General features: G+C 47.6%; 1 protein-coding gene and 1 pseudogene across 4 annotated transcripts in view; both read right to left on the reverse strand.

The window, feature by feature from the left end:
* Positions 1-558: 558 nt before the first annotated feature.
* Positions 559-3,107, reverse strand: LOC103295953 (eukaryotic initiation factor 4A-I-like; annotated as a pseudogene).
* A 2,995-nt stretch (positions 3,108-6,102) lies between these two features.
* Positions 6,103-14,507, reverse strand: part of ST7 (suppression of tumorigenicity 7) — a 308,974-nt gene continuing 300,569 nt past the window's right edge. For 2 of the 4 annotated variants that reach the window (XM_054725931.1, XM_054725934.1), the window contains 2 exons: positions 13,937-14,076; positions 6,103-6,408 (listed from right to left, as the gene is read on the reverse strand). In XM_054725931.1, the coding sequence (XP_054581906.1) occupies positions 6,313-6,408; positions 13,937-14,076 (236 nt within the window). In that variant the 3' untranslated portion in view covers positions 6,103-6,312. Of the gene's footprint in view, positions 6,409-11,695; positions 13,054-13,936; positions 14,077-14,507 lie in introns of those variants that run through there. The other 2 variants (XM_054725933.1, XM_054725930.1) reach the window with 1 other exon arrangement.

The raw sequence follows: 14,507 nt of genomic DNA on the forward strand, positions 1-14,507 counted from the left end.
AGGTTGTTTAAAGGAGGGAAAAAGACAGGGATGGCAAAAATATACAAAATTAGTTATGAGAAAAGAGAAATTATCACAAATACAGAGGAGATTAACTATGTATGTGAATGATATACCCAAGTAACTCTGTGGTAACAATTTTTTTTTTCAGTTTCCAAGTAATTTTATTCAGAGTTTTGTGTTTGTTTCCTAAATCAATAAATTCTGTACAAAACAATGTAGAAATGGCTACTCTAGCCCCCTTGACTCATCTTCAGAGGAATTTGGCTGGAGTGGAGAGGGCCTCCTAGGGTTTGGAGGTTGACTAGGTTAAGGATATGGATTCGCGTGTTTTGGGGAGACGAGACAGTGCCTGGGGCAAGAGCTGATCCCGAAGAGAAGGGTATCGAAATGCTCATGGTTCCTTCTTCGCCTCAGGAAGTGACATCTCTTCAGAAGAAAACAACAGAAGAAATGACAAGATGTCCATCCGTTGGCTCCCTTCCCTCTCCCCTCCTGCTCCTGCTCGGCCCCCTGAGGACTGAGCCCGGCTGAGGTCAGGTGGCAGGCCAGCCCCTCTCAGATGAGGCCAGCAACACTGAACGTCTCAATGCCTCGAAGAGTCCTCTTTTCTTCTGTCACCCTGTTAATGGCTGCTCCCTTACTGCCAACATGTCAGCCTGACAGATTCTGTGGGTACAGTTCTTCCTGCTGTGGGAAGGTCACAGTCAATGGCTAAGGAAAGCTGCGGCACATCCCTCTGGCCAGCAGTCAGTGGGGGTCAATACTCTGCTAGAGCCAGAGGGGAACTCCCTCCCGATCACAGCTCACTCCTTGGTCCGCATCTCCGTGCAGGGCAGAGACGGCGAAGTCTCGGGCGAGCCTCTGCTCAGTGAGGCAGCCTTTCTGTGCGTGTCGATGAGACGACTCCCTGGGTGATGGGGAGGGTTTCATCCAAGGCACCAGGTGCGTCCAGCTTCCTCTCCCCTCCTTCCGCGTTGATGCAGAATTGGCGGATACCCTCCAGAGTCAACTCTTCCTTCCCGCCAAGAACCCGAACGGGGTCCCTCGGAACGTCTCGGTCACCTCAAGCACTTGGGGCGCCATGGCACTGTAGCTGGCAGCAAAATCACCCGGGTGTTGCTGGGGAGCTTTTGGAATATGTCATAGATGTGGTCCCTAAATCATGGCTTCACATTTCATCAGCTTCATCCATACAAGCCTCTTGATGTATTTGGGAGACAGGTATCTATAGTTGAGCATATCAAACACACGGCCTGAGACACCCACCATGATATGGGGAGCGCCCATCTGCAGCTTCTGCACCTCAGCGAGCACATTGGTACCCCCAAGGCAGGAGGCGCTCATGTCATGTCCTAGAGCCATGGCTGCCTTCTGTATCTGCGGTGCCAATTCCCCAGTGGGTGCCAGGACCAGGCCTGGGTGGACTGAGAGCCAATGAATCTGTTGCAGAATCAATATGGCAAACGTGGCCCATTTTTCCTGTCCCAGATTGGGCTTGAGCGATCACATCATAACCCTCGATACAAGGAAGAATGGCTCGCTGCTGGGTGGCAGGGGGCTTCTCAAAACCACAGGCGGAGATGCCACAGAGGAGGGACCCGATAGGCTCCTGGCATCACAGCTGTCAACAATCTCATCCCAGTTACTCTCAGTGACGCCTCAGGCTCCATTTCCCGTTTCCCGGGGCATTGTCTCTGGATCTGTTGGTTTAAAGCAGTGGTTCTCAACCTTTCTAATGCCGCGACCCTTTAATAGAGTTCCTCATGTTGTGGTGACCCCCAACCATAAAATTACTTTTGTTGCTACTTCATAACTGTAATTTTGCTACTGTTAATGAATCATAATGTAAATATCTATGTTTTCCGATGGTCTTAGGCGACCCTGCTAGTGGTTCTCAACTAGATAGTAAAAACATGATCACAGGTCTATCATTAACAAGCCAACAATCAGATATTTCATATTTGAATTGTTTCTAATCCTTGAAGAGAAGGTCATTTCGATGTTTATTCTGGGCCATATAAAAATATGGAAAACTCCACAGTTCTTTTTATAAAGGCAGAATGACCTTCCTACTAAGTATTGATAAGGAAGTTAAAAACAAATAAACCAGATTATTCCCTGTATAAGATTCAACGTGCCCATTTTTAAATTAGAATGCCTGCATTTGTATCCCAATACATAGAAGTTGCCATTTCAGTAAGAAGTCAGAAACGGCGGGCCTTGGGTGAGGAGTATAGTGTGAGCACCATGTGGAAATGGTTTAAAAACTGCTGTTCCATACTGGTGGCTGCGGCTCTGGCCCTGCCTCCCCACGGAATGTGTGAAAGCCTCAGAACAAAAGCCCTGCATGCTCGTCCCCGGGTGCAGCAAATCAGGCAGAAGCTGGGAGAGAGCACCGCCCTGGCGTCCAGTCCTGGTGAGGCCCAGAGGGCAAGAGGGAGTCAGGACTCCGCTCAAGAGCTGAGCAGAGAAGAAAATGCAGCTGAATAGGCAGACCCGTCATGCTCCTGTCCCAGGGCCCGACTAGAAATACAACTAAAGTGGAAACATCCACCTGGAATTACCAACTGAGGCCCAGCTGAGGAGACTTATATCAAGGGAGGACAGAAAACACATAGAGACAGGTAGGAAGGGCAAGGTCCAGGTCCCAGGGGCCGTGGGCCGAGAGGGAGGAGGGAACTCTGCTATGGGAAGTCTGTTCTCTCAGAAGACAGAGGCCTGGAGCCTGGAGACCCACTGCCCAGTAGCATCCAGCTGCCCAGGGAGCATCCAGCTGCCCAGGTAGCATCCAGCTGCCCAGGGAGCATCCAGCTGCCCAGTAGCATCCAGCTGCCCAGTAGCATCCAGCTGCCCAGGTAGCATCCAGCTGCCCAGGTAGCATCCAGCTGCCCAGGTGGCATCCAGCCGTGAAGGCGGCAAGGCTGCTGGCTGCAGCAGAGCCTGGAGCCCGGACACCTGAGCTGGTAGGAGAGAGAGTGGCAGTTTCATTATTTTCTCTAAACCGAGAGCCCAGGAGTTTTCACTTGTAACTACTCACCGAGGCGTTGGTGCAGCGAGGGAGATGTGGGTTCGGGGTGCCTGGGGAGAGGCTGGGCTGGAGGCATTGTGGGCGACTTGGCGGAACAGCAGCCAGGAGCATTTGGTTGTAGGCCCCCAAACTGAAACGGCCATTTTTCCAGAGAGGAGCTGGCCACTCCCAGTAGCCAGAAGGCAGGTAAAGGAAAAAAACCTGCCCTGGGTGATACAGCCCGCCCCACCCCCAGGGCCCAGCCTGCCTCGCCCTGCATTTTGAGCTTTTCAGAGGAAACATATGCAGAGGCCAAGTTTGCAGGTTTCAACAGTCTCAGGAGCCCTCCGTGACTGGATTGGGGAAGGGGACATCCGCCCCACTACCCTGGGAGTCAGACTGATACTTTCCTCGCACTGGAGAACTGATTAAAAACTCCAGGCTTCCAGCCAACCCCGTTGGTCTCCATGCAAGGATCTCTGCCCAGCCGAGGGCAGAGTCATACTTTGGGCCACTCGCAGAGGAGTAGCTCTGGGACAGGGAAACACACCCACCACTTTCCCTGAAAGCTCAACAGCACCTCCCCTGCCTAAAGCCCGGTTAGAAACAGACTATTGAGTGATTAAGATTGACAGCTGGCTAACAGGCAAAGGCGGAGGTGGAGGCTGGGGAACTAGGGGCAGTGTGCTGACTCAGCCCTGGGCCCCTGCTGCTAACCAGGAAAAGCACACAGGACATTGAAAAGAGATCCAGAGGAAGATCTAAACAAGTGGAAGAATATACCGTGTTCATGGATTGGTAGAATCAACTTCATTAACCCATGGACACAGACAATAAGGTGGTGAAGGGCCGAAACCGGTTTGGCTCAGTGGATAGAGCGTCGGCCTGCGGACTCAAGGGTCTCAGGTTCGATTCCGGTCAAGGGCATGTACGTTGGTTGCGGGCACATCCCCAGTGGGGGGTGTGCAAGAGGCAGCTGATCGATGTTTCTCTCTCATCGATGTTTCTAACTCTCTATCCCTCTCTCTTCCTCTCTGTAAAAAATCAATAAAATATATTTAAAAAAAAATAAGGTGGTGAAGGCCTGGGGCTAGAAGAGATCAATGGGGAAAAGGGGGGACATATGTAATACTTCCAACAATAAAGATTAAAATAATAATCCTATATAATAAAAGCCTAACATGCAAATTGTCCCCTCAACCAGGAGTTCGACCAGGGGGTGGGGCCCTACCCTTGCATGAATTTCATGCACTGGGCCTCTAGTAATAACAATAAAAGCTGAGCAGAGTAGTGGAAGAGGCAGAGGGGAAGGGAGCATTGGGGTCACAGCCTTGGCCTGAAGAGTGACTCTGGGTTTTAAGGTTAAAGGGCATTAAGTTCACACAAGTTTAGAAATGTCTCCCTCCTCCTCACGTGATGAGCTCCTCTGGGATCATGGACCCATTTTCTTCAGCAGTCTCCATACCCAGGCTGGTGTCTTCATTCTGCCACCACCTTTCTCCACCTTCACCTCCCCCCTTCATCCCTTTACGCCTCACAGTCTAACTTCTGCCTCCTCTACTCATGAAACTGCTCTAAGGTCCTATTACATTGACATGAACTTTTCCATCCTGTGCTACATTTCTTTGCTGGGTTTCCTGGAACGAGGGCACCTAATACGAGTATGTAACTCACGTTGGGCCGTCCCCACTTGCCTTTGCCTCCAGGCTCTTGAACTCTGTGAAGTCTTGTCACAGTCTAGAGTCCCCAACTCAGGCAGGTGAACATCACTGTGAACTTGCGTTTGTATTCCAACACATGTAAGTTGAGGCTAAGGGACACTTAATAGATGGTTTCCCCATCTATTAATTCAAATAATTGTAATCATAACTACTTATTCTTCCAGCTCAAAATTGTAATTCTATGCCTCCCCTCGTCCTTCTCTGGGAACCAATCTCTCTCCTCTGAACATGAACTAAAGTTTCCTTGTCATTTGAGCACCCATTCCAGGTCAAGGGTTGTGTTGGGAGAATAAGTGGTAAAGAGGCAAATAAAGGCAGACATGGCCCTGCCCTCAGGAGCAGCCCTAGTGGTGTGCATTTAGTTGACTCTCTTCCAAGAAAACTTCCTAAGGGCAGGAGGCGGGTGTATGTCCCCATCGGGGCTGTGCACAGAGGAGGCACAAAGACAAGCTTGCCGAAAGCATGAGCAACCCGTGGGCATGTGAACATTACCTGCCCACTTGGCTTTGCTCTGGGATGGAGACCGGGAGCCTGCAGGGTCCAGCTGTGAGGATGTGTTGTGGCCCTTTCCCCGCGCGCTGCTATTTGAAGGCTTCTGGGGAAAGATTCGGGATTCTAAATAAAAGGGGAACAAAATACGTAAAGGACAACCCCGCCTCCCTTTTTTAAAGCACTGGATTGAGATTTTAAATAGAGGTACGTTCCACTTCAGATAGAGGATTCGAGGTTATTTTTCTTGTTTTGCTAAAGCTCGGCAGGTGTAAATCACGTAGAAAGCTTTTAAAAGTGGTGAGAACAAGCCATCACTAAGAGATGCAAAGAATGCTCATATGCCAAGCCATGCCTACATGACATTAAAAAGAACCTTCTGAGAAAACATTTTAAAATGGCAATGTGGGTGAAGTGGCCCGGTTCTACAGCAAACTGTTGAGTCTATAGCTTCATCAAAGGTTTTCTTCTCACAAGTTGGCAGGAAGCAAAACAAAATGCTTCTGAGAACAGAAATGTTGAGTTCCAGTCAATGAGTAGAGTCTGAACTGGAACAACCTGTTACAGTGCATCCGTGTCATCTCACGCGCACTTCCTGTCATTCATTTTGAGGGCTTGTTTTGTGCACTTGGCCCATGAGGACACTCAGTTTGGGGCTGAAAAAGATGGTGCTCTTGAGCCAAAGAGATGCCATTTCCAAGTTACTGACTGCAGGAGTTCTAAGGGCCTGCTGAGCTTCACGAGCAAAGTAAACCGCTGGGTCCCTAGTGAATGAACGTAAACCTGTAGGTTTGTTGGGGACACCACAACTTTTAGGATTGGAAGACATAGGAAGGTCACAACCGGTTACTGCAATACACAAAAGTTTATTTTTGACTTTTTTCTTTTTTGAAGGAAATAATAGAAATAAACATTAATAAATTTTGTACAACAAAAACAGCTTTAATATGGAACAGACAGCCCATGAATGTTCTAAATCTCCAAATGGCTTCCCTTTTTCAAAGTCATGCTTTCTTGTGCTCTGGGAGGAATCGGCATGGAAACGTTGGCGCAGTCCACCGGGCGCAGTGAGTGGGAGGACGATGGGCTTCCCTAGATTCGAGTCAGCTGGTGCCACAGGCTGGAGGGGAGGATGCTTTCCACCTTCTCCATGACAAAGTTTAACGGGGCAAACAAAGTGCTGAGGAACTGCAGAGAGAACAGAAGGGCGCAGATGTCAGGAGAGATCTCATTCAAGATGATAAAATAAGCCCCTCCCACCCAGGTTTGATCTGCAGTTCTGCGTTATAAAAGTCTCAAAGGCTGCAGCTTCAGATTTATGTCTACAGGAAACACCGGCTGATGTTCAAACCCACATTCCAGGCCCCGCCCCCGAGCCCTGGGAGGTAAAGGGGGAAGTGTCTCCTGGCAGCCCCTCTGCCCTGTGAGAGCCGCCCCACAATTCTGAGTCCTCCGTTAGCTTTTAGGATCGCCTAGCTGCCCATGCAGATGGCCATCAAAAGGGATTGATAGGTAGCAAGTGGGCAAAAGAGTGAAAAATAGTGGCCACCTGCTTACCTCGCTGGGTATGGAACTCACTAAGTGAAAAAGGGAATTTTAAAGTCAAGTTTGTTGTATGGCTGTGAACTGCTTTGGATTATAGTCTCCCAAACACCTGTGCAGCCCATGCCCATTTCTGACTACCGGCATCATGGCAGCCTGCATCATGATGCGCATCTCGGGAGCCTGGGGAGGGCAGCCCACCGGCCAGCCCGCCGACGGCACGTCCTTGTTGAAGAGGTGCTGCGCGGAGACCTTGGGGAGCTATTTCATTTGGTTACTAAACTTCCTGCTTTACATGCAGAGAGGAATTCAGCACAGTAACGGTGCCTTTTAAGAAACCCAAGTGCTCTGCCCGAGACTCATTTAACGTAATCTCAAAACTGTTCTGATTGTGTTCTTGTGAAGACTCGCCTTCACGTCATAAACCATCCAATATTTGGCAGAAGAGGGGCCCAACCCAGCCAGGCTTGAGGGGCACTGGGAGGTTTCTTTGCCCTCTGTCTGTCTCTTCAGAACCCGGGTATCACCTCACTAGGGTCCAATACTGGTTTGAGTACTGGGGAGTCCTTTATCCTAATCCCTTGTCCATAGCACATCATTGTCTATATTACCAAGGATTTCCCACAGAAGTGATGTGAGTATATATGCAGAGGGGGAACATGGTTCTTAGGTCAAAAATGAGTGGACAGTACACTTCATGAAGTTAGAACAGGCTTCTCTGCGGGTCATATGTTCTGTAGATTGTGGGTCTTCAAGGAAGGGTGTGGTAGGGAAGTTTCCCAGATTCATTTGACCTCAGAATCTTTCCTCCTCCTTTTTAAAAAGAACCAGTAGAGTACAAACTGAGAAGGCCTGTGACACATTATAGCTGGATCATCAAGTGTGAGGATGTAAAGAAAACCCAAGAGAGTGTAAGACTTGGAGCCTTTCTCTGTGCTGTCTTTTACATCCATTAAATATGTTTGCTCGGTGAGGCACTTAAGCGCTGGGTGAGTATAAAGGGGTCTAGGACAAAGCTGCTACTGTCAGAAACCTCAGAGCCTGGGACTGGGAGGGAGCGGCACTAGGCCTGTACCCAGCAGAGTAATAATACCAGAGAGACCAGGATGGAAGAGGAGCACCAGGAGGATTCAAAAAGGGAGAGAATGCGTCCTGTTGAAAGGATCGGGAACATCTTAAAACGAGGCAATTGAAATAGACCCCAATGATGGCTGGATAGCAAAAGGAGAGATGAGGTAAGGATGATAAGGAAAGAAACAGGAGTAGGTGGACCCTCCAGGCCCAATAAACAACTGGAAGAGAAATGGGAAAACGACTGGGATGACCAGATGATAGTAAATAGTCAAGCTTGGCTGGACGAGTTACAGGCAGAGCTGAAAGGTAACTAGAAGGATGTGGGAGGGGCCTAAAAGCCAGGCTGGATTTGTAGTTAACAAACAGGCAGCACCGTTAGGACTTGAGCAAAGATGGATGGCTCTTTCTCCCCTCAAGTGCACGCGAGATACAGTACATGGCACTCTCCAGTCACCTTCTGAAACTAGCCTTTGGGGGCACAGAACCACTTTAGATGCTCGCCCTACAGAATTGACTCCCTGTGCCCACCCTTTTCAGTTTAGAGTTGAACGAAGTTGTAAGGCATCATGAGAGATATTTGGCCCAGAAATGAATAATTACTTCCTCTGAAAAAATTTGCAAAATCCTGGTTATGAAAGGATAATATGTAACAAGTCTACTGATTCCATTAACCTAATACGATAACATTATACAATTAAAAATACCTACACATTTTTAAACTTATGTTTGTGTGTTCAGAGACTACCATGCTTCATAAACCACAGCATTTGCCTGTAATACTCATTTCCATAAAGAGGAGCTGGGTGCTAAGGGGTCTGGATAAACAGATTCCGACAGGGGTTGGAAGACGGGCTAGTGAACAGGTGATGTTGCTGGTGAGGTGATCATATCCTAAAGAGCTGACCAGAAACAGATTTGGAACTGCTGACGTCGTGACTGAGGGGGAGGGACTACCGAAGTACTAGCATGTGCCGTGCGTCAGAGGAAAGGCGGCTCAGCGGCTGCACTGGGCTGTTCCCCGCACTGGAACGTGGAGACTTCAGGGAGCCTCAGCTTGGGCAGCAGAATGAATGGGGATGTTGTTACCAAGTTGGTTTGAAATAAAGCCGTTTGTTTGTTTGTTTTGGGCACTCTCCTGACTTGGATAGCAAGTGCAAAAGGTAAGGCCTCTGGAAACCAAGAGGTGAGCCTCTCTCCGTGTTTGATATCTGTAATTACTCCTCTTCCCCCAGCTGCAGCAAGACAATGGGGCCTGCCTCCCTGACTCCACCTGCCTTCCCACCAAGGTTCCACAGAGATTTAAGTGCCCCACCTCCAAGGTATATGATAATTTACTGCTCTTGTTCACATCTAGAGTGTTCCATCCTGAGGAAATGGAGAAGAGACCCCAGTTTTCCTACAGCACCCAGTTGTGATGCGCTCACTTTATTACTAAGCTGCTTTCCTCCTTAGCACCCTGCCCCACAGCTTCCTTGCCACACCCGCCCACAGAGAGAAGCTGCTGAGCCCTCTCGTTTAGGAACAAAACGAAGGTCAGCAGCTTTCATTGGAGGCACTAGAAAAACGTTTGACAGAACCCAGCTTGCTTGGGGTGGTCATTTATATTTCTTTGCATGCTGGAAAACCAGTCCTTTTTTATTTATTTTTTTGGCCAGAGACACAACCAATGCACATAGAGGAGCAGCAGCTTCCCTCGCAGACTTGGGAAGTTGACTGCGTGGAGCGGTAAGGCCGTGAGCAGCACCAGGCAACCCTGGAACAGCTCATCTCTCTCAATGTCCAAAACCTCTGTCCCGAGGGCAGAGATACATGGTCCAATGCGCCCTGACTCAATCAGTCTCTGGTGGCGAGAAAAAGCAACGGAACAAATGGAAACGGGAGAGTGACACTTCAGCCGCCTGACCCTCCTTTTCCTGAAGCACCGTCACTCAGAGGAAGGCCGCGGCGCCCAACGTGCTCCGTTAACATTAGAAACGCCTCTGCTTATCTGAGCAAGTTCCAGGTGCCCCTGCAATCAGACCATTGACATTTCACTGTAATCAATATCAGACTTCAAAGAGGGCAGGGCCTGTAAGTGAAGACGAGAGTCAGAAGCCAGCGGGCTCATCTCAGGGAAGGAAGGAGAAAGACTGCAGGGGTAAAGACAGGGCCCTTGAAAGCAGAAGGGGTCAGAATGCTGACCTTCCCACGTTCTCTCAGGGGCTGGGCTGGAACATAACTTATTTATATGAGCAACCTTATCTTGGGAGCCAAACATTCTAGGAGGAGTCAGTCCTAAGCCATTGAGGTAGATTAGATAGGGGAAGCCAGCTGAAGCCTCTCGTTCGCTATTTCCAGTGGCGCCCATGGGCTGGGCTTCCTTATGGGCTGCACATCAACAAGTAAACACACGGGGAGTCCCCACTCTGCACACGGCCTGGGGTGGCAGGGCCATCGCTCCATCTGCTAAAAGGCATTATCCCAGGGACATGCTGCAGGCGAGGGCTGGGAAAGTCCGGTTCACAAGCAGCAGACGGTGCAGGCAGCCTGAAGGGCAGCCCTGATAACCTGCAGGAGGCTTCCTAAGGGGCCCTGTGAGGTGACAAGGGTGCAAATGTGATGCGGAGAAGACTACGGGGCGGCGTGGGGAGGAGGAGGGCGATGCGGCTCATCTCTTTCAGGCCATCCATCTTCCTTCCTCACAAAGTCTCTCCAGACATTTTGGAAACTGTGAAACCTTAATGAAGGGCAAGATGAATGTGATCCTCCAGACAGAGGTTTAAAAGCAAATTTATCTAAGTCATATTTGAATATTACAAGTAGCTGACCAAACGACCATACCTTGGTAGAGTATAAAATACGATGAGCCCAAGCAAAGGCAAACTTATATTTTGTTCAATCATTTGATCTTCGACTTAAATAGGGACTTTTTAAAAACGCCATGGGACTCGGGACAAATTGATAAAAATCGGGACTGTCCCGCCAAAAGCGGGACGATCTGGTCACCTTATCTTAGACTCAAAACCAAAACTTGAAAACGTTAAATAAGGAGAGTGCCCCTTGTCTGGCACCATAATGAATGCATCACGGACACTCGGGGGGCTGCGCAGCTTCCCTAGAGAACACTCAGTCCCCTACTTACTGTCCCCACCCTCCCACCCCCATCCTACTTAACACAGTGTCAGGAGATGAGTCATTTCATTCACTGCCGTGGCTCTCACAGCCCTGGCTCCATACCTGAGTCACCTCGGGAGTGTCTGAGAACTCAGATGCCCAAGCTGCATCCCAAGCCAATCAAGCCAGACTCCCTTGGGGATTGGTGAGGGCAGGCATCAGTAACTGTCAATCTCCCTAGATGGTTCCCAGGTGCAGCCCGGGGAAACCACTGATTCGTAGAAAGTGTTCACCTCAACAGCTCTGGCAGCGCACCACACACCTGTAACGTTTTTGAAAGGAAGTCTGGTCCCCAACCCGTCATCAGAATCTGGGGTCCTCGTTAAAAAGATTCCTGGGTGCTAAGCCTCACAATTCTGAATTTCTGGTGGTAGGACCAGGTGAATGTTATGCACTCTGGAGATTGAAAAATCTCTATTCTAACCCAAAACTTCCACAAAGTGCTATTTTTTTAGTTTAATGAAGAATACGGGGCCAATAACATACTTTTACAAATATGCCTTTAAAATGTTTAAGAAAGTATGAACATAGGAGGAACAGTAATTATCTAATGTTGTACATATATTCTTACTGGGTACAGAAATCATGCCATGTACAGAAGACATAAGGAAATTTAAGAACTCTGCTTGGAGAAAAGAGGAGGTAGTCAGAAGTTAGAGGTGGCCATCAGTGCATTAGTTATCTTAAGAATTTGCAAGAGGAAATAGGCTTGTTTACTATAGTTTTGGAGGGCAGAGTAGGAACAATAGTGGAAGTTAAAGGGAGGCCAATTTTATGAGGATAAAGAAAAGTTCTGAGTGACTGAACAATGAAATGGGCTTTGATATTAAATAGGTGAGCTCCCCATTGCTGAAAGTATTCAAGATGAGTCTAAATGATCTCCTTCATGTTTCTGTTGAAGGCAATTTGTTTAAGGTCCCTTTCAACCCTAAGAGTCTACAATTACAAGTATAAAAGAAGAGAAGAAATGCTAGGCTGTATCTGATTTTTACATTGATTCTTTCTGCAGAAACCACTACCATTTATTTATTTAATAATCATTTATTGGAAACCTACTATGTGCAAGGCACTATGCATAGCTTTGGGGATACAGAGATGAGGAAGACACAGTCCTGCTCTCAAGGAGCTCCCATTCTAAAAGGGGGACAGACAAGTTTTCAACAATTATATAATACAATGAGTGTGATCATATAGGTATGCATGGAATACTGTGGGATCATAGAGGAGAGATCGAACTCAGCTTAGGAGAAATTTAGAAAGAAAGCTGAGTGAGTATAAAGGAATAAAGAGGCACTAGTAGGGTGGACAAGTGGGGGTGGTGATGGGAAAGACCATGCCATGCAGAGAAAATAGCATGTGCAAAGGTACTGAGGTATACAAGACCCTGGTGCATCTGGGAAGGGTGAGCAATTCACTGTGGCCCATGAGCAGTGCCTGTGAAAGAGCTGGGAGAGATGAGGCTGAAGAGGCAAACAAGGGCCAGAACATAAGGGACCTTATATGTCATGCTAAAGAGCTGGGGTTTTATCTTAAAGATGGTGGGAAACCATTGGAGAAATTCAAGCAAGGAAGTAACATGCTCTGACTTGCAATTTAGGAAGCACATTTTTGTGTCAGTATGAAAGAAAGACTGGCGAAGAATAGACAGGAAGCAAGGAGACTGTTAAGACTTGTAGGATTCCGGGCAAGAAATAATGAAGACCTAAACTAAGAGGCCATGGCAGTAGGAGGAGGAGGAGATGTGAATTACATTGACTGATGTCTAGTGGCTCAGGAGGTTACACCCAGCAGGTTTTGGAGACTGGACAGATGGGATGTGGGGAGTGAGAGAGGGAAGAGTAAGGAGCACTGCTGGGTCTCTGGCTTGAGTGACAGGATGCTACTGTGGAGGTCAGGGATACAGGAGGGGAGCGATTTTGGTGGTGAGGAAGAAGGGTGGAGAGTTCAGTTTTGGAAATGTTGAGATTGAGGTGCCGGTGGGATATCCAGTTCATCTTCAAAACGCATGAAAGTACTCTTGCAATTCCAATCCCTGACCTCTGCCGAGCAGAAAATGTCAATCATCTGGAAAGGGATGAAATCAACCGAGCCACGTTAAAAATCATCCTTTCTGACTCCATTTGCCTTGAAATCAAGAGTTCCAGGAAAACAATGGCTATGCTTTTCCTTATTTCTTCTGTCTGAAACTCATCTGTGGCAAAGTCAGTTAACTTATCCTCAGTGTGTGTGTAGGCCAAAATGTCAGTTTCAAGAAGGAAACAGTGGTTCTTGATCGTCAATTGCAGGTGGCTTTTCTGATTAAAGTTCCTCTCCACAATCCTCCTTAAAGATTCTTAATGGATTTCCATATTTCTAAATGTCATATCTGTGTACTTCTTACTACTACAAGCTCTTCACACCCTCTCAGTTCATTTCCCAATTTAGTCAAAGCAGCAATCGCCAACCTTTTGGACCTCATGGACCACCAGTGATCCGCTGACCACTGGTCGGCAACCACTGAGCCAAACGTTTGTAATCATTTAAAAAATGTTAATTTAAACCATCTTTGAAAATGTAAATCTCATATTTCTTGAAAAAAGGCTCATAATATCTAAAGATTTAAAATAATGTAATTCAATTATACAAAACTAAATAATCTCCCACACATTTTTCATTTTGCTAAGAGTCCCTTCATTATTTATTTAATCCTTTTAGACCTTATGCATTTGGGGGGAACGGCTGAGAATTCTTCGTGTAGGAAACAAAGTAAGGCTCGCATTAACGAACCATCTACACTTTCTCATTTGAGCCTGAGCCCTTAGATTCCAATGATGATAAGGAAATTAAATAGTGAGCAAATGATCAATACAGGCATATCCTTTCTACACAACTGCACCCCATTTCTCTGATGTTGCTTCTCTTACTTTCCCGCCCCTTCCCTGAGGCCTCCCTCTTGGCAAATACTCACAGCTTTTGCGAAGACCCCCATAAGTTCCGGAAACTGATGTGTCAAGAGGGCCAGCATGGCTGTGAAGGAACACAGTCCGGCCGTGAAGAGGATAAAGAAGGGAAGCTCCTTCTTTGGGTAAACTGAGACCTCATGGAAAGCTGTGGAGAAGATCAGAAGGAATATTAAGGCTGGGACACCATGCATTCTCAGGGAATTTCTATATGTGGGATGGTCTCTTCAGAGCTGTGGCTTAAGCCTGTTGCAAATGAAAAAGGCAGAGCACTTGAACAAACCCGGGTCAACACTGGAGCCAGCCTTTGGCTGCCTATCTGCTTCTCCCAAGTCCATGTTCAGCCGTCAGTGCTCTATAGGAGCAGGATAGAGCTCATGTGGGGATGTCACACATTCCCGGGCAGGGACAGAACACCATCTATGCCCGATATATTATATTCCTTTCTTGAAAGTGAACACAAAGGAAACAAAACTTTATTCAAATTATAAAACACATGTTCACTGTATACAACCTGGAATATCCAAAGTCAGTACACTGAAAAAAGATCCTGTCTCTAGATTTTCACCTGCCTGTAAT

The sequence above is a fragment of the Eptesicus fuscus genome, chromosome 14 (assembly GCF_027574615.1).
Source record: "Eptesicus fuscus isolate TK198812 chromosome 14, DD_ASM_mEF_20220401, whole genome shotgun sequence".
In the NCBI taxonomy this organism is placed as follows: Eukaryota; Metazoa; Chordata; class Mammalia; order Chiroptera; family Vespertilionidae; genus Eptesicus; species Eptesicus fuscus.